At 60.2% G+C, this 22,992-nt stretch overlaps 1 protein-coding gene across 1 annotated transcript in view; it reads right to left on the bottom strand.

The window, feature by feature from the left end:
- Positions 1-22,312, bottom strand: part of AHNAK2 (AHNAK nucleoprotein 2) — a 33,738-nt gene extending 11,426 nt beyond the window's left edge. The window contains exons 1-6 of the mRNA XM_018065939.1: positions 22,000-22,312; positions 4,716-4,774; positions 4,498-4,596; positions 3,836-3,919; positions 899-1,049; positions 26-210 (exon numbers count right to left, since the gene is read on the bottom strand). Coding sequence (XP_017921428.1) covers positions 26-210; positions 899-1,049; positions 3,836-3,919; positions 4,498-4,596; positions 4,716-4,774; positions 22,000-22,312 — 891 coding nt within the window. The remainder of the gene's footprint in view (positions 1-25; positions 211-898; positions 1,050-3,835; positions 3,920-4,497; positions 4,597-4,715; positions 4,775-21,999) is intronic.

Below are 22,992 nucleotides of genomic sequence, written 5' to 3' on the forward strand. Positions count from 1 at the left end.
GAGCCCTGCGGCCTGGGGCACTCACCTGGTCCTCACCGACCCTCGGGCCAGGCTCAGCACTGCCAGCCACATCATCCTCGGCTGCTCCAGCAGGAAGCTTCCGTCTGATTTTGAACTGAACCTTGTAGGGCTCTGAGTACTGAAGGATTTTGAGAGCATCTTCATATTTAATGTTGTCGAAGAATATCGTTGTACTGAGTAGTTGATCCCCTGGACAAGGACAGAGTGGCCCAGTGCCTTAGTGCCCCCGCCCTCTGGAGCCTCACAGGAGGGGCCCCAGTGGGTGTGAGCGGAAGGCTGCCTGCCCCTTCAGTTTACTAAGCCCCAGGTGGATAGGAACCCCTCATTTTCAGGCAGAGCGCTCAGCACAGAGAGTGGCCCCAGCCTGGACATGGCTGAGAGGTCTCCAGGGGCCATCCTGTGTCCACTGGGGCCCGTCCCCCGATGGGACCGTGGGGACACTCCCAGGGGTCACCCTGTGTCCACTGGGGCCCACACCCTGATGGGACCGTGGGGACACTCCCAGGGGCCACCCTGCATCCACTGGGGCCCATCCCCCAATGGGATCGTGGGGTCACTCCCAGGGGCCACCCTGCGTCCACTGGGGACAGTCTCCCTCCCCTGATGAGACCATGGGGACACTCCCAGGGGTACCCTGTGTCCACTGGGGCCCACACCCTGATGGGACCGTGGGGACACTCCCAGGGGTCACCCTGTGTCCACTGGGGCCCACACCCTGATGGGACCATGGGGACACTCCCAGGGGTCACCCTGTGTCCACTGGGGCCCATCCCCCAATGGGATCGTGGGGTCACTCCCAGGGGCCACCCTGCGTCCACTGGGGCCTGTCCCCCTCCCCCAATGGGACTGTGGGGAACTGGGGATGGGCCCATGGCACCTTCTCTCAGGCTGAAGAGCTTGGCCGCTGACGAGTCCTTCAGCACCTGCTTGACAAAGATGCCCTGGTCCCCACCGCCCGCGACACTGTAGCCGCTGGCTCCAGCCTCCACCTCCGTCTCCAGTGTCACACCTGTCCCATCCTGTGTGGACTGAGCGAAAGCACAGCAGGGCCTTAGTGAGCACGTAGCTGTCCCACCATGGGTCTAGGTGCTGGGGGCTGCCTCCCCTGAAGCCCGGGGACCCCAGAGCACACCTGGGCCACGGTGTCCGGCTCTGGGGGAGGCCGGCGGCTGCCACCTCTGCTGACAGAAGCCTCCCCTGGTCCCTGTCGCTGCTCGCCAGGGCTCAGGGGTACCCTGCCCGGCCGTCCAGGCCCAGCAGCGCTTGCTGAGCAGAGGAAGAGGCTTTGCTAGCACATGGCCAAGGCTTCCTCCACGGGCTTCCAGTTCATCATCACCCTCATTCCCAGTGCCGCTCACTTATAAGGTGACACTCAGACCAAGGAGGGCCATTTGCTGTTGCTGCTCATCGCTCCGTCGTGTCCGACTCTTTCGACTCCATGGACTGCAGCACGCCAGGCCTCCCTGTCCGTCACCATCTCCCAGAGCCTGCTCAAACTCATGTCCACTGAGTTGGTGATGCCATCCAGCCATCGCATCCTCTGTCGTCCCCTTCTTCTCCCGCCTTTTATCGCTTCCAGCATCAGGGTCTTTTCCAATGAGTCAATTCTTTGCATCAGCTGGCCAAAGTATTGGAGTTTCAACTTCAGCATCACTCCTTCCAAAGAATATTCAGGACTGATTTCCTTTAGGATGGACTGGCTTGATCTCCTTGCAGTCCAAGGGACTCTCAAGAGTCTTCTCCAACACCACAGTTCAAAGGCCTCAATTCTTCAGTGGTCAGCCTTCTTTATTGTCCAGCTCGCACATCCATACATGACTATTGGAAAAACCACAGCTTTCACTATACAGACTTTGTCGGCAAAGTAACGTCTCTGCTTTCTAATACGCTGTCTAGGTTGGTCACAGCTTTTCTTCCAAGGAGCAAGCGTCTTTTAATTTCACTGCTGCGGTCACCATCTGCAGTGATTTTAGAGCCCCTCAAAATGAAGTTTCTCACTGTTTCCATTGTTTCCCCATCTATTTATCATGAAGTGATGGGGCTGGATGCCATGATCTTTGTTTTTAGAACGTTGAGTTTTAAGCCAGCTTTTTCACTCTCCTCTCTCACTTTCATCAGGAGGCTCTTCAGTTCTTTGCTTTCTGCCATTAGGGTGGCATCATCTTCATATCTGAGATTATCAATATTTCTCCCCACAATCTAGATTCCAGCTTGTGCTTCTTCCAGCCCAGCGTTTCTCATGATGTGCTCTGCATATAAGTAAAATTAGCAGGGCGACAATATACAGCCTTGACGTCCTCCTTTCCCAATTTGAAACCAGTTCATGATTCCATACCTGGTTCTAACTGTTGCTTCTTGACCTGCTTACAGGTTTCTCGGGAGGCACATAGATGGTCGGGTATTCCCATCTCTTTAAAAATTTTCCACAGTTTGTTGTGATCCACATGGTCAAAGGCTTTGGCAAAGTCAGTAAAGCAGAAGTAGATGGTTTTCTGGAACTCTCTTGCTTTTTCAATGATCCAGCGGATGTTGACAATTTGAACTCTGGTTCCTCTGCCTTTTCTAAATCCAGCTTGAACCTCTGGAAGTTCTCAGTTCACATACTGTTGAAGCCTGGCTCGGAGGATTTCGAGCATTACTTTGCTAGTGTGTGAGATGGGTGCAATTGTGCGGTAGTTTGAGCATCCTTTTGCATTGCCCTTGTTTGGGACTGGAATGAAAACTGACCTTTTCCACGCCTATGGCCACTGCCGAGTTTTCTGAATTTGCTAGCATATTGAGTGCTAGCATCATCTTTTAGGATTTGAAATAACTCAGCTGGAATACCATCACCTCCACTAGTTTGCTCATAGTAATGCTTCCTAAGGCCCACTTGACTTCCCACTCCAGAATGTCTGGCTCTAGGTGAGTGATCACACCACAGCCATTATCTGGGCCTCTAAGATCTCTTTTGCACAGTTCTTCCGTGTATTCTTGCCGCCTCTTCTTAACATCCTCTGCTTCTGTTAGGCCCATACTGGCCTGTCCTTCATTGTGCCCAACTTGGCATGAAATGCTCCCTTGGCATCCCTAATTTTCTCGAAGAGATCTCTAGTCTTTCCCATTCTGTTGCTTTCCTCTTTTTTGTGTGTTGTTCGCTTGAAAAGGCTTTCTTATCTCTCCTTGCTATTCTTGGAACTCTGCATTCAGATGGGAATATCTTTCCTTTTCTCCTTTGCCTTTAGCTCCTCTTCTTTTCTCAGCTATTTGTAAGGCCTCCTCAGACAGCCATTTTGCCTTTTTGCGTTTCTTTTTTGGGGATGGTTTTGATCACCACCTCTTGTACAATGCCCGGGAGAACGCCAAAAACAGCATGACAGGCCTGGGCTCAGACATGACGGACCCTCGGGGTCTGGGAGAGCCCTGGAACTGCTGGCCTTGGGGAAGGCACTGTCAGTGACAGAGCTGTCAGTGCCAGGTGATGGCGTGCCTGGCTCCCCAGGAGCCCACAGAACCCAGCCCTTCCTGTGGTCTTGGGTGCAACAGGCAGCGGCCAGACCCACGGCACAGGTGGGAACACTGAAGTCTGGGCCCCTGGGTCCACGTGGTCAGTGGTCTGGACCCTTCCTCCTGAGTCTTGGGAGGCCTGGACCAGCGTCCCGGAGCCCCGCCCCTGGCCTGATGAAGGAGGCGGCACACCCTTTCCCAAAGCACGGGGGCGCCCCGCCAGTGTTCCTGCTCCTCGACATCTCACTCCGGCCCTGGACTCCCTGGCTGGAGCCCCTCTCAGGGGCTGGCCCATGCCCACCCCACTGTCCACTCGCCGCATGCCCACCTCCAGGTGGCTCATCCTGGAAAGTGTCCGCGAGTCCCCTGAGTCCCGCTTCCACCAGGACCTCCGCCTCCTCGGCGCGTCTTCCTGCAGCAGCAACAAACAGTGGGGTGACCGACCCTGCCCCAGCCCAGGGGACAGGAGGCACTCGGGGAGGCCCAGACGCCCGAACCTGCCTAGAACCTGCAGGGTGCAGCTGCATGCAAGCGGAGCCAGGCTCCTCCGAGGGAAGGCGGCTCTGGGCCTCGACGCTTCCCACGGGGCCCGGCCCCCACGTCCACAGGTAGAGGGGACAGAAAAGGAGCAGCGCCAGAGCGAGTCCTTTCGGGGAACCCACCGTTGCTGGCTTTCCACAGTCACGTCCAGAGGTGGCCGCACAGACCCTGTCTGTGTCTCCTCGCCAGAGAGCCGTGTGTGTGCACACGTCCTGCGCCCCATCACACACGGGGGCGTGAGATCTGTTCCCTACCTGCACACATGTGTGCCATCTCTACCGTGTCTTGGCTGGCTGCAGGGAGGGCCCCAGGGCTAGGGCAGAGGAGTCAGAGGAGATGGCTGAGCAGGCACAGCTGCTCACGCAGGGCAATCCAGAGGCGGTGTGGCTGCCTGCGCCTCTCCTCGCTGAGCCCTCCCTCCGCCTGTGCCTGTCCGTCTGGGGGGCTTACCGGGAGTCTGAAGCCAGCACCCTCAGTCACGCACTCATAGACAGGCGAGGAGCCCTGTGGCCGGGGACGGATGAGCTCGGGCCCTGGCCCTGCAGTCACCTGGTGAGAGGAGAGAAGCTCAGGCTACCCTCAGCCACTCGGCTCTGCTCAAGTCCAGGAAGGGACCAGGGTAGGGGGTGGGGCAGGAGCGCACACGCGCCCTCCCAGACCTCACTTACCGAGTGCTCCTCCTCGGATTCTGCATCTGGCTCTCCAGGCTGCAGCTGCCGACCAGTCACTGCAAAGGGAGGGCTGAGTCAGTGGAGCCTTGCCGGTGGGTGGAGCGGATGGTGGAGCTGGGGGCAGGGGCCCAGGAGAGGCTGTGGACACACGGGTGGGGTAGCCCTGGACCCTGGGCCTGGGAGCCCAGGCAAAGGTCAGGGAGGACCCACAGTCACTGAGCTGGGGAGGCCGCGAGACTGGGTCTGAAAGCAGAGAGCCGGGATGGGGGTGCACGCATCAGGTAGGCAGACTTCACAGATTTAGTCAAAGCAAGTTACTAAACAAACACACAAATAAAACAGTGATTACAATCCTGACGGAACCAGAATCCAGAGTCACTATAATATGGAAAGTGTAACGTCCAGCATCCAAGACGAAAGTGCGTGACAAGCAACGAAACAGGAAAGTATGGCCTTTAGTGAGGAGCAAAAGCATTTGGCACAGACTCCAAAGCGAGATTCATAAATGTGTTCAAAAAAGTGAAGCAGAACATGCTTGAAGAATTAATGGAAAATATGCTGACCACGGCTTGATGAAGAATGTCATAAAGAAACAGAATTTTTTTTTAAGTTGAAAATTCTGGAGTTGAAAATTTACTGGAGAGACTTCATAGCAGAGCTGAGATGATAGAGGAAGTGAAAAACTGGTAGGTCAGGGGAATCCCCTGGTGGTCCAGTGATCAGGACTCGGCACTTTCACTGCTAGGGCCCAGGTTCAACCCCTGGTCAGGGAACTAAGATCCTGCAAGCTCTGTGGTGCAGTCAGCAAAAACACTTGCATATTAATAGAAATTGGTCAATTTAATCACCCTAATGGCAGAAAGGGAAGAAGAACTAAAGAGCTCATGATATGGGTGAAAGAGGACAGTCAAAGCTGGCTTAAAACTCAACATTAAAGAAACTGAGATCATGGCATCTGGTGCCACCACTTCATGGCAGATAAAAGGGGAAAAAGTACAAGCAGTGACAAATTTTATTTTCTTGGACTTCAAAATCGCTGGAGACGGTGACCACATCCATGAAATAAAAGACGCTTGCTCCTTGAAAGAAGAACTATGACAACCCTAAACAGTGCATGGAAAAGCAGAGACACCACTTTGCTGACAAAGGTCCGTACAGTCAAAGCTATGGTTTTTTCAGTAGTCAGGTACAGATGTGAGAGTTGGACCATAAAGAAGGCTGAGCGCCAAAGAATCGATGCTTTTGAACTGCGATGCAGGAGACAGCTGTTAAGAGTCCCTTGGACAGCGAGGAGATCAGACCAGTCCACCCTAAAGAAAATCAACCCTGAATACTCATTGGAAGGATTAACGTCAAGGCTGAAGCGCCAATACTTTGGCCACCTGATGCGAAGAGCCAGCTCATTGGAAAAGACCCTGATGCTGGGAAAGACTGAAGACAAGAAGGAGAAGGGGGCAACAGAGGATGCGATGGTCAGATGGCATCAACGAGTCAACGGACATGATTTTGAACGAACTCCGAGGAACAGCGGGGGACGGATTATGGCCTGTGCACCAAGTCTGCCCTGTTGCTGGTTTTGTAAGTGAAGCTTTGTTGGGTCACAGCTATGCTCCTTCATTTCCATGCTGTCTGCAGCTTCCGCTGTGCTACAACCAGGGAGCTGCGAGAAAGAGCACACGGTCTGCAAAGCCGGTATGCCGCTGCCCATGGGATCACAAGGTGTTGGACACGACTTGGTGACTGACCAACAAAAACCAGTGTAAATAGCAAGGGGGGAAGGACTGAAGGAAAACGAACAGAGCCTCAGAGGCCCATGGGCGACATCAAGAATGCCAATTATGTGTAGCTGAAGTCTCAGAAGGAAAAAGAGAGAGGCAGGAAAATATTTTTGAGAGAATAATGGCTGAAAACAACCTGCAGATCTCAGAAGCTCAGCAAACCCGAGCAGGATAAACACAAAGGGACCCAGACCTAGACAATCACATCAGAATGTTCACAAGAAAGGGACAATTTGAAAGCAACAAGGAAAAGTGGCCCATCGTATTTAACGGGACAACGACGCAATTACTGTCCAAGGTCATGGAAGCCAGGAAACAGTGGAACAATAGACTCAAATTGCTAAAAGAGAAATGTTTTCAAACGTGAATTGTATATCTAGTAAAGTGTCCTTCAAAAATAAAGGCAAAATAAAGACATCTGCGAGAGAACAAAGACAAAGAGAATTCATTGCCAGCAAGTCTTCCTAGAAGAGATGCTTAAGGAGCCGGTATCAGACACTAACCCGTTTCTACAGAAAGAAATGAAGAATGCAGAAAATGGTCACACGTGGGCAAATACAAAAGACACAGCAAACATATCTTTCCAATTGGAATCTAAAAATATATCTCATTCCATCTTTTAACTTCTTTAAAAGATACAAGATCATATAAAGCCGGGGTTTGCACACTTCTGTTGTGACAGGTCAGACAGCACATATTTCAGGCTTTGCAGGCCATGGAATCTTTCCTGCAGCTCCCTGGTTGTAGCTCAGCAGTAGCTGTAGACAGCATGTCCATGGATGAGCGTGACTGTGATCCAGTGAAACTCCACCTGCAAAACGAGCAGCCTGACGGATCTGGTGCTCAGGCCGCAGCCCGGCAACAGCCCATATAGGGTGGCGATTACACAGTCATATTGCTGGGATTATAACACACAGGCTGCAGCCCGGCAACAGCCCATACAGGGTGGTGACTATACAGTCATAAAGCTGGGACTATAACACACAGAGATGTGATGTATGTGGCAATAATGCCGAGAAAGAAGGGGCAGGATATATGTTGGATCAGTGTCCATAGTTTAGCAGAATTAGGTAACTGCTAGGGACTACCAGTGGGAGTAGGCTTGGGCTACAAACAGGCTCCAGAGAACTGCGGGTGACGGGAATGCTCTAAAACAGGACAGGGTGACGGCTGCAGAGCTCTGTAAAGTTACTGAAACGACTGAATCGCGCATTGACGATGGCCGAGGTTTGTGGTATGCAGATGCACCTTAGCAGACCTGCAAAAGGAGAAGGTGACTAACTGCATAAAGCAGAACAGAGCGTAGAGCTTAACACCTGTAGGAGCAGCGGGAGGGAGGGGCGGGGTGACGGAAGGCCCCACTGCAAAGCTCTCACGGTGTACCCGAGGGAGCGAAACATGATTGGAAGACACACTGCGATAATAGAGAAGACGTGGTGCAAACCATGAAGTGGCCGTTAAGATGGAGAAGATGTGTAGCTGAACAGCCAACAGCAGAAATAAGATGCAATACTAAAAATGTGTGTTTGTAAAGTGTACATTAATATAAATGACAAAATAATCAAATATACATGTATGTATACATACAACACATATGAGTGTATTATTGTATATATACATGCAGAATAATTTGTATATACAAGAATGTATCTGACTTGGATATATACAAATTATATGTATAATTATATGTATAATGTATATAATTTACATTAATACAATTATACATGTATGTGTACAATTCACATTAATATCTGTCTAGTATATAATTAATTATATACATTTAATGTATGAATACATATCAATTTATAAATATAAACTTTACACTTATATATGTAATGTATGTTATTAAGCAGCTATATACATGTGTGTGTGCGTGCTAAGTTGCTTCAGTCGTGTGTGACTCTGTGAAACCCTATGGACTGCAGCCCACCAGGCTCCTCTGTCCATGGGATTCTCCAGGCAAGAATACTGGAGTGGGTTGCTGTGCCCTCCTCCAGGGGATCTTCCTGACTCCAGGATCAAGCCCATGTCTCTTACGTTAGCCTGGCAGGTGGGTTCTTTACCACTAGTGCCACCTAGGAAGCTATGTATATATATTTAAGTAACTCTAAAACATGGTAACAGAGAAGGCAATGGCGGCCCACTCCAGTACTCTTGCCTGGAGAATCCCATGGGCGGAGGAGCCTGGTAGGCTGCAGTCCATGGGGTCACTAAGAGTCGGGCACGACTGAGCAACTTCATATTCACTTTCATGCATTGGAGAAGGAAATGGCAACCCACTCCAGTGTTCTTGCCTGGAGAATCCCAGGGATGGGGGAGCCTGGTGCGTTGCCGTGTATGGGGTCGCACAGAGTCGGACACGACTGAAGCGACTTAGCAGCAGCAGCAGCAGCAAAACATGGTAAGGAATGAGGGGAAGAGGAGAAAGGATGGATTGAATAAAATTAGAAAGCAACTAGCAAGATGGTAGGATTTAAGCCACCCGTATTGACAATATATTAAATATAACAGGACTTAAAATTCCACTCAAAAAGGTAGAGATTGTCAGATGAACTTTAAAAACCAGCCCTGATTACATGCTATCTAGGCAAAATGGACTCTAAATAAAAAGAAGTGATGTGATAGGCGCTCAGTCGTGGCTGGCCCTTTGCAACCCCATGGACTGTCCATGGGATTCTCCGGGCCAGAATACTGGAGTGGGGAGCCTTTCCCTTCTCCAGGAGATCTTCCCAACCCAGGGATCAACCCGGGGTCTCCCGCATCGCAGGCGGATGCTTCACCAGCTGAGCCACCGGGGGAGCCCTTGAATGGGGAAGACGACACGACACAGGGCGTGCGGAGAGCGCTCAGCCGCGCAGGCGTCTCTGGCTCTCTGAGACCCCGTGGACTGTGGCCCGCCAGGCTTCGCTATCCATGGGGACCCTCCAGCCAAGAACACTGGAGTGAGTTACCATTTCCTTCTCCAGGGGATCTTCCCAACCCAGGGATCGAACCCGTGTCTCCTGCATTGGCAGGCAGGTTCTTTACCACTACTGCCACAAGGCAAGGAAAGGAAAATATCTAATCGTTTCAAAATAATAATCATTTTTAAAACAAATCATTTCATAATAATAATAAAGGGCACAATTCATAAAAAAAAAACTACACCTGTACACACCTAATAATGGGGGCAAAACCACTGAAGTGCAAACTGGAAGAGCTGAAAGGAGAAATGAACAAATCCACACTGAGGACAGAGACTAGCACTCTGCTCAGTGCTCGGTGACCTTCCAGAACACGACAGGGAAGGAGAGGACTGGCCCACCCGTCAGCCAGCAGGCCACACCGACACACCTGGAGATCACGCCATCTGATGGGGGCAGAGCACACGCTCCTCTTCACTGAGATGGCCCATTTAAATATCTCAATAAATTTAAAATGACTTAAACCATTTACCGTCAGCTAGGTATTCACTCTGACCCCCGACAGAACCAAGTCAGTATGACATAAACACAAATATCAAAGGAAAAGAGTAGAAAGGCTACAATAGTCCCGCACTTTGTAAGATCAATTGACTTTTTACAAAGCAGCCAAAACATTCCAATAGAAAATTAATGGTCTTTTCAACAGCAGTGCTGGGACAAGTGGATACGTATTTGGGGGGAAAATACCTGGACGCTTACTTCATAGCATGTGGAAAAATTAAGTCAAAATGAATCAGAGCTAAACCTAAAACGTACAACTGCCAGGCACTAGTGATGGAATTCCGTTGGTAGGGGGCAGACCAGCTGGGGAGAGGCCTCAGGAGGGGGTCAGGGGTGCTGGTTACACCAGCGTGTCCACTTGGGCAGAAGGCACTGAGCTACACTCCGATCACTTGTACCTTTTCCCCAAAAATGTTTCAATTCTACATAAAATTGAAATGAGGAAATTTTAAACTGAATGCCAATAAACTTGAAAATACAGAGGAATTGGACATATTCCTAGAGACACACGGGCCAGCATCGCTCAGGAGAAACCAGCTATGCAAATAGTCCTGTGATGATTCAGCGATCAAAACCCCTCCTTAAAACCGGTCCACCAGCGTCTGCAGGCCCAGCGCCCCCTGAATTGTATTCAAGATTCCAGGGGAAGCGCCCAGGATCTTAGAGACTCCAGCCGGGCTCGGAGAACCCTCCCTGGTTGAGCACGCGCTGGTGAGGAGGCGACACCTGCCAACCGCGGAGTTCCCACCGACCCCTGCTTGCGGGGCTTGGAGCAGGCGGGGACCCCTGGCCCACGGGCTGGTCCCCAGTGCGCCCCTGTCCCAACGGAGCCCGCGGGGGAAGCCCAGGCCTAGCGGGACTGCAGCTATGGAGGCTCCTCTCTGGCCAACTTGCCCATGTGACCCGAGCAAGCCCGTCCACCTCTGAGCCTTGACTTCCCCGGATGTTAGAGAGCTGCTATGCCCACGGAGAACCAGAGGGGTGCAGAGGCCGCGGCGCGGCGGGGAGCTGGGAACCAGTCCCGGTGGATTCCGGGCCGCCCGCTGGAAGGGGAGACCCAGGTCTGCTCCACGCCGAGCCCGCTGCCCTGAGGAAGCCACGGGCGAGGGCGGCGGACCCCGCACCGTCCGGCCGCAGTCTCCCCGTCCTGCCCATCCCCAAAGTGGGCGCGCTGGGTGAGCGCCCGGGAATCGGAGGCCGGAGGAGGAGCCACTGGCCGAGGTGCTCAGCTCGCGGGGCCGCGCGGGGGCTGGACGCGGCGGGGGGAGGCCAAGGGAGGCCGCGCCCCGGCCCCGGGGCCCCCCGCCTGGCCCGTAGGGGGACCTCCCCGCTCCCTGTGCCCCGCGCTCCGGGCTGGAGCACCGGCCGAGGGGCGGAGAGCTGCGCGGACCCGCCCAGGAAAGCAGCCCGGCCGCCCCCAGCCCGCACCCTTCTCTGAGTCACAGCAAAACAAGGCCGGGACCGCCCTCCGCGCCGGGCTGGCAGGCGTGTCCCTGCGGGCGCGGGCGGCGGCCTGCCCAGAGCCGGATCGCGGCTGGGGGAGGCGGGGACCCCAGGCGGTGTGCAGCCGGACCTTGGGCTGGGTGCTGCGGTGCAAGGCCCCGAAGTCAGGCGGGGATCCCCCAGGCCCCAAGAGGCTGTACCCCCAGACCTGCTCCCGGGGAGGCTGGAGGCTGAAAGGAAAGGCCCGGGAACCTGGGGGCCGGGAGGCTCAGCCCGCCCAGCTTGGGCTGGACCAGCGCCGCTCCGGCTGCTGAGGTCCCAGTTGGCCTAGTTCCGCCCTCACAATACCACCACCCCCCACCCCCGGCCCCCCGGCCCCCTGGGCGCCAGAGCCCTATACCTAAGGTAGGAACCAAAAGTGGGGGCTCAGGGAGGCAAGTACAGGCCGACCCCAAGGTCAGGCCGGCGGGAAGGTGCAGGGCTGTGGTTGTAAGTTCTGGGTCCCTCTGCACCCCTTAGGGCAGAACCCCAGGCTGGCTGGAGCCCAGCCTAGAGACGCACAAACAGGAAGGAGGAAATCCTGCCTGCCCCAGGGCCAGGCGGCCAGCAGCCCTGCCAGCCTCGGACCTGCCCCCACGGAGGGGAGAGGAGACCTCCCTGTAGCCCCGAGCTCTGTCCTGCCGGTCCCCGCGTCCTGTGGGGCCCCCCGCACCCTGAGTGCACGGGAGGAGTCTCGGCAGCTGGCCTGACCCGGCCCTGGCCCTGCAGAGAGCCCAGACCCAGCAGGCGCCTGGAATAATGACCGGTAACATAAGGTCCACTCTGCAGAGGAGGAGGTGGAGGCGACTCGCTGAGCCAGGCCCAGCCGGTCCGGCTGCTGGCACCTGCTGCCTCGCCCAATGCTTGTCCCCTCCTCCTCAGGGCTCAGGCCTGGCCCCGGCCCCAGCACCCCAGTTGGGCTACATATGCACCCTAACTAGTCCACGGCCTCAAATGCTACCTGCTGGGGGGCTTGGGGGGTAGGGGGTGGGCAACACATTATCAGAAAAGCTTCACTCCCAAGAATGGCAGTCCTCTCGGGTGGGGCCTCCGGGAAGCATCTGCGGAGCGGGCAGGGCCAAGGAGCAGCCGACGCTGGCTGGGGGACAGATGCAGAAAGGGGGCGTTCACCTGGATGGCTTCCCTGCAGTCACCTTGTCCTTGGGGCCCCGGACTGACCTGGCGACTCTCCCGCCAGCCCCAGCCAGGGGGCAGTTCTTAGGGGGCCCAGTGTAGGGCCATTCATGGGCGCAGCAGGTTTGCCTAAACAGAACCCAGGTGTGCACCTGACTGACCGCCCCAGGAGCCCGGCTCCAGCCTCCAGGTGGGCCAGGTGTGGGGCGAGTTTACTCCGGCAGCGGTAGGACCGGGGGCTGTCAGTGCAAGCGGAAGGGGAGCGGCCAGCAGCAGGGCCCTCGAGAGTGGCCTGAGTGTCCGCCCCTGGGCTGCGTGTGTGTGTGCACAAGCCTGGAGGCGTGTGTTCATGGGGTCTTCATGCCCATGTAGGGTGTGTGAGTGGACAGTGTGCACAGCCCCAGGTGAGCCCCTGGCCGGCCCAGGCTCCCTCCACAGGGGACACTGCCCTTGGGCTGGGAGCCCAGTGTCCACAGGGGCGCCCGGGACACCCTGCCTCACCCCACCCTGGAACGTCAGGAGGAAAGGGCTGAGCGCAGCTGACTTGTCATGAGACCTCCAGACTTTCTGAAGCAAAGCCCGCAGGCGGTCGAGGGCCCGCCCTGCCTCCCCGCTATTTCTCAAGAGAGGTCTGCTGCTCGGGATGGCAGCCTGGGCTTCGGCTCTGCTTGCAGGAAGACCTCGGTCCCCCCGGCCCACAGCCACCTCCACGGCAGCCCTGGTGGCTTTCAGGCCGCCCTCTCCAGCCTGGCTGGCTGCCTGGCCCACCAACACCGGTGCCCTCCCCGGACCTTCGGAGCTGGGCTCCAGACCAGCCCTCTCTCCCGAGCTCTGCCCTTTTCATATGCGGCTTCCTCTGCCATCTCAGCGTCCAGCTCGGCCCCCTTGTCACCATCTCTGGCCACTCCCTAGTCCCTGGTCCCTGGAGCATTCTCCCCAACACTGGTATGCGGTAGGTGCATAATGAACGCAGAGCCAGGAGTAGGTGGGCAGAGGAGGGGACAGTGAGTCCCGCCCGGCCTGAGGGTGCGGCGCTGAGGGTGCGCGGGGTCTCAAGGGCTAGGAGGGAAAGCAGGTGAGCCCAGCGCATCGCCTTCTGCACCTGGACACTCGGAGCCCTGAAGGCGGCGCCCAGACCACCAGCTGCATGGGCCTGGCAGCAGAAAGCATTGTCCTGGCCCTCCCGCCCACCCCAGCAGGCCCAGCAGGCCCGAGTCTGTCTGTGTCCAGGTGAAAGGCCAGCACCCAGATGCCCAGCGCCATGTGACCCTGGGACACCACCGCAGGCCCCCACGGCCCGCCCGGCACCTGCAGATAAGCTTGGCTGAAGCGCCTTCCCCTCTCTCAGGCCCTCAGCACATCAGAGCGTCACCTGAAGGACCCACCCTCGGCCACACAGCCCGGCTGGGGGTCTGCCTTTTCTGGGACTGAAATGGCCATGCTGACCACAGTGACCCTTGGCCACCAGGACCTGACCAGCCTGCCCCTCCAGCATCAGCTGGGCTGGAGGAGGGCAGACTCAGGGAGATGGCAATGGAGATGCCCAGCCCAGCTCTGCCACCACCCCCCCCAGTCGCCCCCTCCACCCTGCAGGGGTGGCTGGGCGCCCCAGGGCTGAGCCCAGGAAGGGGGCAGGGGGCAGGGGGCAGAGGGTGGGTACCGAAGACCGCTCAGCTGCTTACCGAGGCAGACGTCCTCCCAACTTAACCCGAAGTGAAGATCCAGACTCCCAGCTCCCTGGGTCTGTCCTCCCGGCTCCGCCCCTCCAAGCCCCGCCCTCAGGCCCCGCCCTCAGGCCCCCTTCCCAGGCCGGCCCAGAGTCAGCCAAGACCTCGCCCCGACCGGAGGGACCGGGCGGGCCCCCTCACAGGCCCCCACAGCTGGGCTAGGCTCCTCCCGCTCAGTTTCAGGAGCAGGGGGGGCCCCGCCCCTCCCCCAGAGTGCCCCCCCAGTCAGAGCAGCTGACTGGGGGAGGAAACACCAGCATGCTCAGGGATGCAGTGAGTCATTGCCACCGCCCTGCCCTGGCCTGGCCCAGCCCAGTCTGGCTGTGTGGACAGACTCGCTGTCACACAGGACCATCCAGGCAGGCTGGGCACCAGCCTGGGCCAGAGGCTGGGGGGCTGGCAGGCCGGGGTGCCGGGGAGGGATGGAGGCCCACCCGGGACGGACTAAGATGGCTCCCTCTGTGGGGGCAGTGCCTCACAGCCCCTCAGGCTCTGCTGAGACCCCCGCCCAGGGCACAGCCAACCTCTTCCACAGCCAAGGCCACAAAGGCCAGAGCAGGGCCAGACGGAGCCTGTCCATGGCCTGGGCCAGCGGCCTTGGGGAAGGCGGCCTTGGCCACTGCCCCCTGGCCAAGCCCCTCGAGGGCAGCCTGACCCTGGCCACCCTCTAGCCCCTTCAGCCAAAACCCAGCGCCCAAAGTTCCAGGGCACCTGATGAGCTAGCTGGGCGTGGTGGTCCTGGAACCAGCGATCATCCCCAGCCCCCCACAGTTGTTGGGCGTAAGCGGCTGAGCAGCACCTGCGGAAGCCCCCTGCTCCCCGGAGCCCGCCTGCCCAGCCTGCCAGCCCCTGTCGCCTCACCTTCCGCCCCCCAGAACTCCCTGCCCCTGGGGACCCCTGAGGGGGTGGGAGGACGGGGCTCTGGCTGCCAAGCCCCGCCCTGAGCCAGGGCAGGCCCAGCAGGCCCCGGCAGGCCCACAGACTCTACTATCTGCTGGGTCCCAGGGCTGCCCCACCCTGCCCCCCACGGTCCTGGGGGCGGGGCCCCGCGGGCACCTGCACCCCACAAGCAGGCTGGAGCAGGCCGGCCCGCTGAGGGGCCCAGCGGGGGTGCAAGGGCAGCGAGAGGTCAGGCCCAGCCCTAGGAGGGGTCAGCCTGCACCCAAGCCCCCACCAGACACACCCGCCAGCACCAGCAGCCACAGGGCTGGGGCTGCCTCGAGGAACCGAGGGCAACAGTCACCAAAAGAAGCCACTGGAGGCTAGGCTGCCCCGGAACAGGGGAGCTGAGAGCAGCCTTAAGAGCGGGGGGCGGCAGGGACGGCCCCCGGCCGCTCAGAAGGCTCCGGCTAGCTTGAGGCAGCTGGCACTGCCCGGGACACGGGTGAGAGGCTGCAAGGGAGACCGGCACTTAGGCCACTCCTGGCAGCCCCCTACCCACCCCACAAAAACCTAGCGGTTGTAAACGACTCTGGTTGCGCGAGAGGAAAAGCAGCTCTGCCTGCTGGCCCGCGAGCACACCTGGTCCACCAGCCCACACAGTTCTCACCTGTGGACTCTGTTTCCTGCCTGGCGCCCCACCAGGCTGCCGCCTCCGGGCGGGCTGACTCAGCTGGAAGGAGGGCCAGGTGCTGGCGCAGAACAGCGAGCCCCACTGCCTCCCCGCCAGAGCCGGGGTGCCCCACGCCAGTCAAGCCGCCCCCATCACCTGCCCTGCCCTGGACCTTCGCGAAAGCGTGGCCAGCCTCCCCGCCCGAGCAGCTTGGGCCCCTCTGCGGTGCCCTCTGCGGGCTGGGCCTCCTCCAGCCTCATTGTCCCCACCCCCACGACAGGCCCTCCCCGGACTCCAGCGTGGATGCTCGCTGCTTGCTCAGCCCCAGCCCCCTCCCGGCATGGACCCTGGTTTGTTCCCCAGCGGCCAGCGCCAGCCACCCCTGGGAGGTGGGCGCCAGCTGGAGTGCTGGGAGGGAAGGGAGGGAGCCAGCTGAAGGGGCAGGGCCCTGGGTCAGCGCCGCTGTGACCCAGTCGGGGCGAGGGTCCGGGGGCTGCCCCGCACCCCACCTCTGGGCTGGCATCTGTTCCAAGGGGTGTGCCTGGCCCCCCAGCGGACAAGCATGCTGAGTGAGGGCCTGCCATTGCTTCGGCGCCCAGGGACCCCACCTGCAGGTCCCCTGGCTCCAGGTGGCCAGGCAGGTGCAGGGCCAGCGGAAGGGCCCGTGGGCACCTCCAGGCCTGCAATGCAGGCTGCCAGGCACATGCCCGCCGGCCCCTGCCACCCAGACTCCTAGCTTTTCCTCAGAGGCCCCGTGGGAAGGGGTGGGGCAGGGCCGGGGTCAGCTGAGAGTGAGTCAGCTGGTGGGGAGGTTGGGGGCGAGCGTGCCCTTCCGGCGGGTGTGTCACAGAGGAGCCCGCGGGTGCGTCTGCCTCCCAGGAGCAAGGACTGCCCTGGGGGTGGCCACCCCAGGGGTCCTGCAGCCAAGCGCCCAGTGGAGGCCACCTCCTTCCCGCCTGAGCTGGGCCCGGCAAGACTGATGGTTCCTGGGGACAAGGGCATCAGCCAGGGTCAAGGGCGGTGTGGAGGAGGCAGTGCGGGCGGCCCACCATCAGCGTGGGGTGGGAGGCCACTCAGGGCTCGAGCCCCAAATGCAGAAGTCTTGCCCTGGCCCAGCGGGGCCCGATCTGCAGGGCCGCCCACCCACACTGAGAGTGGACGGTGGGGCTGAGCCGCCGTGAAGGGGCCCAAACACAGATGCCTGCTGCAGAAGTCCCGGCCCTAGCCCTCCCCGCTCTGCGCCCCGGCCGTCCTCTCAGCGGTGGGCACCCACATCCGGTGCTGTGTCCAGGCAGGAGCCCAACTGGGATCCTTCCCAGGGCTCCTGGTGGTTCACCAGCTAAGGCGGTGGGGAGCCAGCCTCTGCCAGCGGCAGCGGGGGGCCTGCCCTGGGCCTGACATACCGGCTCCCACAGGGCTCTCGGGGGAGGGGGCCCAGCGCGGCCCCTCACCCTCCTGTGCCCACGTGGGGGCCCCTCCAGCCCCCCAGGCAAGCAGTGGGCTCGGGCATGCCACTGCCCACCCCGCCCTGGCCCTCAGGCCTCCTGGGCCCGGCTCCATCTTTCCATTTTAGAAAGTGCTTCTGACTATTAAATATTTACCCCAGTGAGGTGGACCTTTAGCTCAGGCAGCCTGTGCCCCCAAAAAAGAAACACCAGGGAAACCTGCAGGGAGGGGAGCCTGGCGATGCCCATGAGGCTCCTGGAGCGACCGGCCCGGCCAAGAGTGGGGAGGGCGGCCAGCTCCTCGAGGCCGTCCCGCGCTTAGCCTCTCCTCTGCCCTCAGCTCCTCCGTCACCCCTCCTGCACCCTGCTGGGCCTCATCCCTTCCCATGGGACCTGCCCTGAAACACTCTGGGGCTCCCAGCGGTCCTGGGAACACAGCCCTTCCTCCTAACAGCCTTAATCCCTGCCCCACCCCAGACCCACCCGTTAAGCTGCTCGCTGCTCCCCATCAACATGCTCTCCAGGCTCTCCCCATCAGGCGGCCCTTCCTTCTGGAAGCCCTCCCTGGCTCCCCTGTGGGCTGAGGGTGCCCTGGTGGCAGAAGTCCTACCTGTCTCATTTCTGCTCAGTAAACACCCCTGCCTCCCAGCCTGTGGACACCTGAGGCCCAGGGCCCCGGGACGCACAGATGGACGGATGGATGGGCAGACAGGAAACCCCTCTTCACAGGAGTCCTAACAACAGGGTCTGCTTCCTCCTGCCCCTGCAGTGCAGGTGACCCGGGCTCCATCCCTGGGTCGGGAAGACCCCCTGGAGGAGGAAATGGCAACCCACTCCAGTAGGCTTGCCTAGAGAATCTCACGGACAGAGGAGGCTGGGCGGCTACAGTCCACGAAGTTGCAGAAGTCGGGCACGATTCAGTGACTAAGTCACCACCTCCTGCTCCCATCCCAGAGGACCGAGCCAGGGGAATTTGGGCTTTCCACACCTGAAGTGGGTGGTGGGGGCCCCAGATGGCCCAGGCCCCACTCCCCTGTCTGGGGTTCTCCTCCCTGGCACCTCCACTTCCCCATTCCCAGACAAACCAGCCCCAGGCTGGACCTGAAAGACAGCACATCTGCAAAGGCAGTCAGAAGATACAGAGCCGGTCAAAGTCTGAAGGAGAACAATTCAGGGGGCTTCCAGGAAGAGGCAGCTCCTGGCTGGGCCCAGATAGAAGCGCTTAGCCAGAGGGGAGAAGGGCATCATGGCATTCCTGCCACAGGCCCAGCCACGGTGAGCCCCAGGTGGAGCAGGCGCAAGGCGGGAGGCAGGTAGTTTGGGGGCACTGGACCCTCCTGTCCACGCCTGGGCCCTGCCCCACTTCCTAAGAGGCCTTGGGGCAGGAGCCAGGCTGTCCAGCTTGTCTCCCCAGAAGAAGACGGGGTGTCGTCAGGGACACACACACATGCCATCACCAGGGGTGGCTTTCAGAATCTCATTAAAGTGCCGGGAAGGTCCAGACCCCCACCCAGGATGACTGCCCCCGTCTCCTTCTCGGTGCCTGTCCCTGTGTGCCCCTGCCTGGGGGTGCAGGGCAGCGCCAGAGCCTGGGCACGGCTGCTCTGGCCCCGTAGAGGCCACAGAGGCTCCCCGTTGGCTCCAGGCTCTGCCTCGCTGTGCTGAGACTCCGTGGCCCTGTCTCCACCGGTGCAGAGAACCAGGCAAAGCTGCCAGGCAAAGGACTGCTCACGGGGGCAGCCCTAGGCCTCCCTGGCCACACCTCTCTACCCAACCTGGGCCTGAGCAGCCGTGGTCACTCCCGTTCACAGATCTGAGACCCAGCCCAGAGCTCAGAGCCCAGGGCTGTGCAGGGGCCATCAGAGGGGACGCCTGACACCGCACGGCACTTCCAAAGGCCCTGGGGTTGCCGTGGCCCCTGCCAGGGAAAGACCACCCAGACCCCCTCATGGTGTCACCAGCACCTGGGGCTCTCTGGCCCTTGTGGGGGCTTCTGAGGGGGAGTGCGGGAGGGGCCACAAACCAAGACAGAGGTTGGAGGGCAGAGGCCCAGCCTGGGAACTGGGGCTTCCCAGGTGGCTCAGTGGTAAAGGACCCACCCGACAGCGCAGGAGCTGGAGGAGACCCGGGTTCAATCCCTGGGTCGGGAAGACCCCCTGGAGGAGGAAATGGCAATCCACTCCAGTACTCTTGCCTGGAGAATCCCATGGACAGAGGAGCCTGGTGGGCTACAGTCCACGGGCTGGTAAAGAGTGGGACACAGCTGAGTGACTGAGCAAGCACGCGTGTCCGTGGTCTAGCTGCCCAGGACCCAGCTCTGCCTCAGGAAGGACCCAGCTGTCCCTGGAAGAGGAAGGCGGGGAGGTGGGGGGAGCACCCCGGGTGACGTGGTTGGTGCCTGCAGAAGGGCAGTGCGCCCGGGAGGAGCAGGGGGAGGCCCCAGGAAGACGGCAGCGGGGCAGGGGTGTGCGAGTGAATGAGAGGTGCTCAGCCACGCCCAGCTGCGTGCCACCCTGTGGACTGTAGCCCGCCAGGCTCCTCTGTCCATGGACTCCTCCAGGCAAGGGTACTGGAGCGGGTGAGTGGGTGAGTGCCACTCAGACTGGCCTGCTGCTGCTGCTGCTAAGTCGCTTCAGTCGTGTCCAACTCTGTGCGACCCCACAGACGGCAGCCCATTAGGCTCCCCCGTCCCTGGGATTCTCCAGGCAAGAACACTGGAGTGGGTTGCCGTTTCCTTCTCCAATGCATGAAAGTGAAAAGTGAAAGTGAAGTCGCTCAGTCGTGTCAGACTCTGTGTGACCCCATGGACTGCAGCCCACCAGGCTCCTCCGCCCATGGGATTTTCCAGGCAAGAGTACTGGAGTAGGTTGCCATTGCCTAGCCCACAGTAAAGCTGGGCGGATCCCTGCGCTGGTGTGTTCCCAACACAGCCACCAGAGGGCAGCCTCCGCGTGCAGGTTGGACCTGACACAGCTCCCATCCCCTGGCTGGGGCACAGGCTCTGAGACCGGCCTTCAGAGAACCTGGAGCGGCTGGTCCAGGAGGGAAGCTTTGTGCTGGGCTGAAAGACAAGGGACGAGGAGGGTCTGCCCGCCGCTGGCCTGCCAGCAGGGAACTGCACAGGACGATGCCTGCACTGAAGCCCTAAGCATGTGTGTGCTCTGGCCTCCTCCGAAGGGTGGAGAGGGTCTGAGAATCTGCATGTTGGACACAACTCACAGGGCCCCTGACCCAGCAAGTCTTGTTCCCTAAGAGGGGTTGGTTTTTCCGGCTGGACAGAAGGAGGAACTTCCCCAGAGGCCAAAGAAGCACAGGTCAAAGTGAGAATGAGGCCTCAGCTGGGGAGGGGCTCTCAGCACAGGTCTCTGTGAGACAGGAGGGTGGATGAGATGGCCGGACACCTTGCAGCTCAGGCACCTCCAGGCAGCCCGTGAGCGAGGAGGAGGCCAGCGTGGGAGGCAAAGCAATGGTCCCACATCCTTTGGGCCCTTCTGTCCCTGCGATGCAGCGGAGTCCCAGAGGTGTGGGCCAGGCCCACCGCAGCCAGGAGGAGGGGGCTGGGAGCCCATCATCCTCCCGTTGGCCGTCCAGGGAGAACTGGGGTGGGATTCTCACCTGGGCAAGGGACGCCCACACAAGAGGTGAGCTGGGCTTCAGTGCCAGCCAGACAAACAGACAATGGGAGGGACCACGGCGGCTCCTGTTGCAGCTGGAGGGGTACCCCACCCTCTCCACATCAGCACTGCCATCAAGCCTGCTTCCCCAGGGAGTGGGGTTTCGCCTGTGCCGATGCAGTGTGGCCCCAGCCCCCCTTGCCGCAGTTGGCCAGGTGTCCTGGGTGTGGCCAGGCTGCGGCATGACTGACCCTGAGCTGGAAGGACTGTCCCTGCCCCACCCCACCCTGCCCTCCATGCTGCTGAGACACCCAGGCCCCGAAACTGGGCCCAGTGCAGGGACAGACGGATGACAGACACACTGAGCCCCTGGTTCTCATCCTGTGGCCAGAGGCCCAGAGGGAGGCCCTTTCCCTTGCCCAGCACTGGGGGACCCTGTGCCTGAGCTCTGATCCCACTCAGGCCCCTCACCAAGTCCCAGACCTCAGCCAACCTAGCGACCCAGCACACAACAGCCACACGATGGACCCGGCCCAGCTTGGCCCCACAGTTCTGAACCAAAGCCAGGAACCTTAACTCCTGGTCAACCTAGGCTGGTCGCCCCCAAACAGATCAGAGGGCCGTCCTGGAGGCCATTCCCCACCATCTGGTGACTCATGGTAGTCTCACTCCACGCACACGTGCAGCCCTCCCCAGGCGGCTGCCTCCAGGGACAGCACGAAGTCCCAGAGGGCTACAGCAGGGGCGCAGTGGCAGAGAGGAAGGTGAGGCAGACAGGACAACGAGGTTCAGAGAGGCGAGGAGCGACACAAGAGTGGGGAACAAAGTGAGCAGCAGAGATAGAGGGGAGGCCGACGGACAGGGACAGGTAAGAGGGGAAGCGAGGGAGCAGAGAAGCAGAGGTCCGAGCAGCCCCCGAGGCGCAGAGACGCGCTCGAGACCGCAGGCCGGTCCCAGAGGCGCCCCCACCCCGGCCGGCGCCGCAGCCCGCCCGCACTGCGCGCCCCAGGACCCGCCCGGCGCGCGCCCGGCGGGGAGCCCACCCGCCCGGAGGGGAGCGGGCTGCAGGCGGGGAGGAGGCGCACCGCTGCCGGGGGCTCCGGGCCAGGTGGGCAGCATCACGTGGAAGCAGTCGCACATCTTGGCGGCCGGGCGGTGCGGGCCCGCGGCGGCCCGTCGCGTCCAGGCGCAGGTCCCGGCTCCGGCGCGCGGGCGGCCCGGGGGCCGGGCGAGAGCCGCACTCTGCCTCCGCAGCCCTGCGCTGCAGCTGGCGGCCGGCAGCAGACTGCGGGCTGTGCAGGCGACCCCCAGCCCCGCCACCGCCCGGACCCCGCCCCGGCCCGCCCAGCCCGCGCCGAGCCGCAGAGGAGCGAGCGCGGGTGGGGCCGCCGTCCTCATTCAGCCCATTGGCTGCGGCCCTCAAGGCCCCGCCCTCTTGGCAGCCCCGCCCCGCCCCCGTCCGGCGGGGAACCAGTCCGAGACAGGCCCCGCCCCCCTAAGGTCCCGCCCCGCCCCGCCCCCCAGGTCCGGCCCTGCGGGTTTCCCACCTCCAGGCCGACACCCCGCGCCAGCCGCGCTACGGCCTAGCCCCGCCCTTAGCCTGGCCCCGCCCCGCGCCCTCAAAGGACCTTTCAAGAGTGTTGACTTTGGGCGTCTGCCAGCGAGGGGTCCCGGGACGCTGCGCCAGACTCCTGGACTTGACCTGCTCCCCGCAGTCTTGTCTCCCAGTCTGGGAACTGACATGGCAGTTACACGCTGGGGAGTGGGGCACCCTGGACGAGGGCCTAGGGGTAGTCGGGGTCCAGGGAGGCCATGGCCTGCGACCTGACCCCACTAACCCTGCCCTGGGGGCTCCCGATCTGGAGGTGTGTGCTGCCAGAGGTAGCATGGTGCAACGGTGGAAGTGGGCGGGGAGCGGGCCTGGAAGGCTCCGCGTGGACAGCCTAAGCTCGGACTTCAGGAGCAGGGCAGAGGGTTCTGGACCGAAGCAACCCTGGAGTGTGTGCGGAGTATGGGAGTAAGAGGGCAGATGCTGGCTCACGCTGCCCAAGCCTAGGCTCAGCGCGGCTGGGGGCAGG

The sequence above is a fragment of the Capra hircus genome, chromosome 21 (assembly GCF_001704415.2).
Source record: "Capra hircus breed San Clemente chromosome 21, ASM170441v1, whole genome shotgun sequence".
NCBI classification, from domain to species: Eukaryota; Metazoa; Chordata; class Mammalia; order Artiodactyla; family Bovidae; genus Capra; species Capra hircus.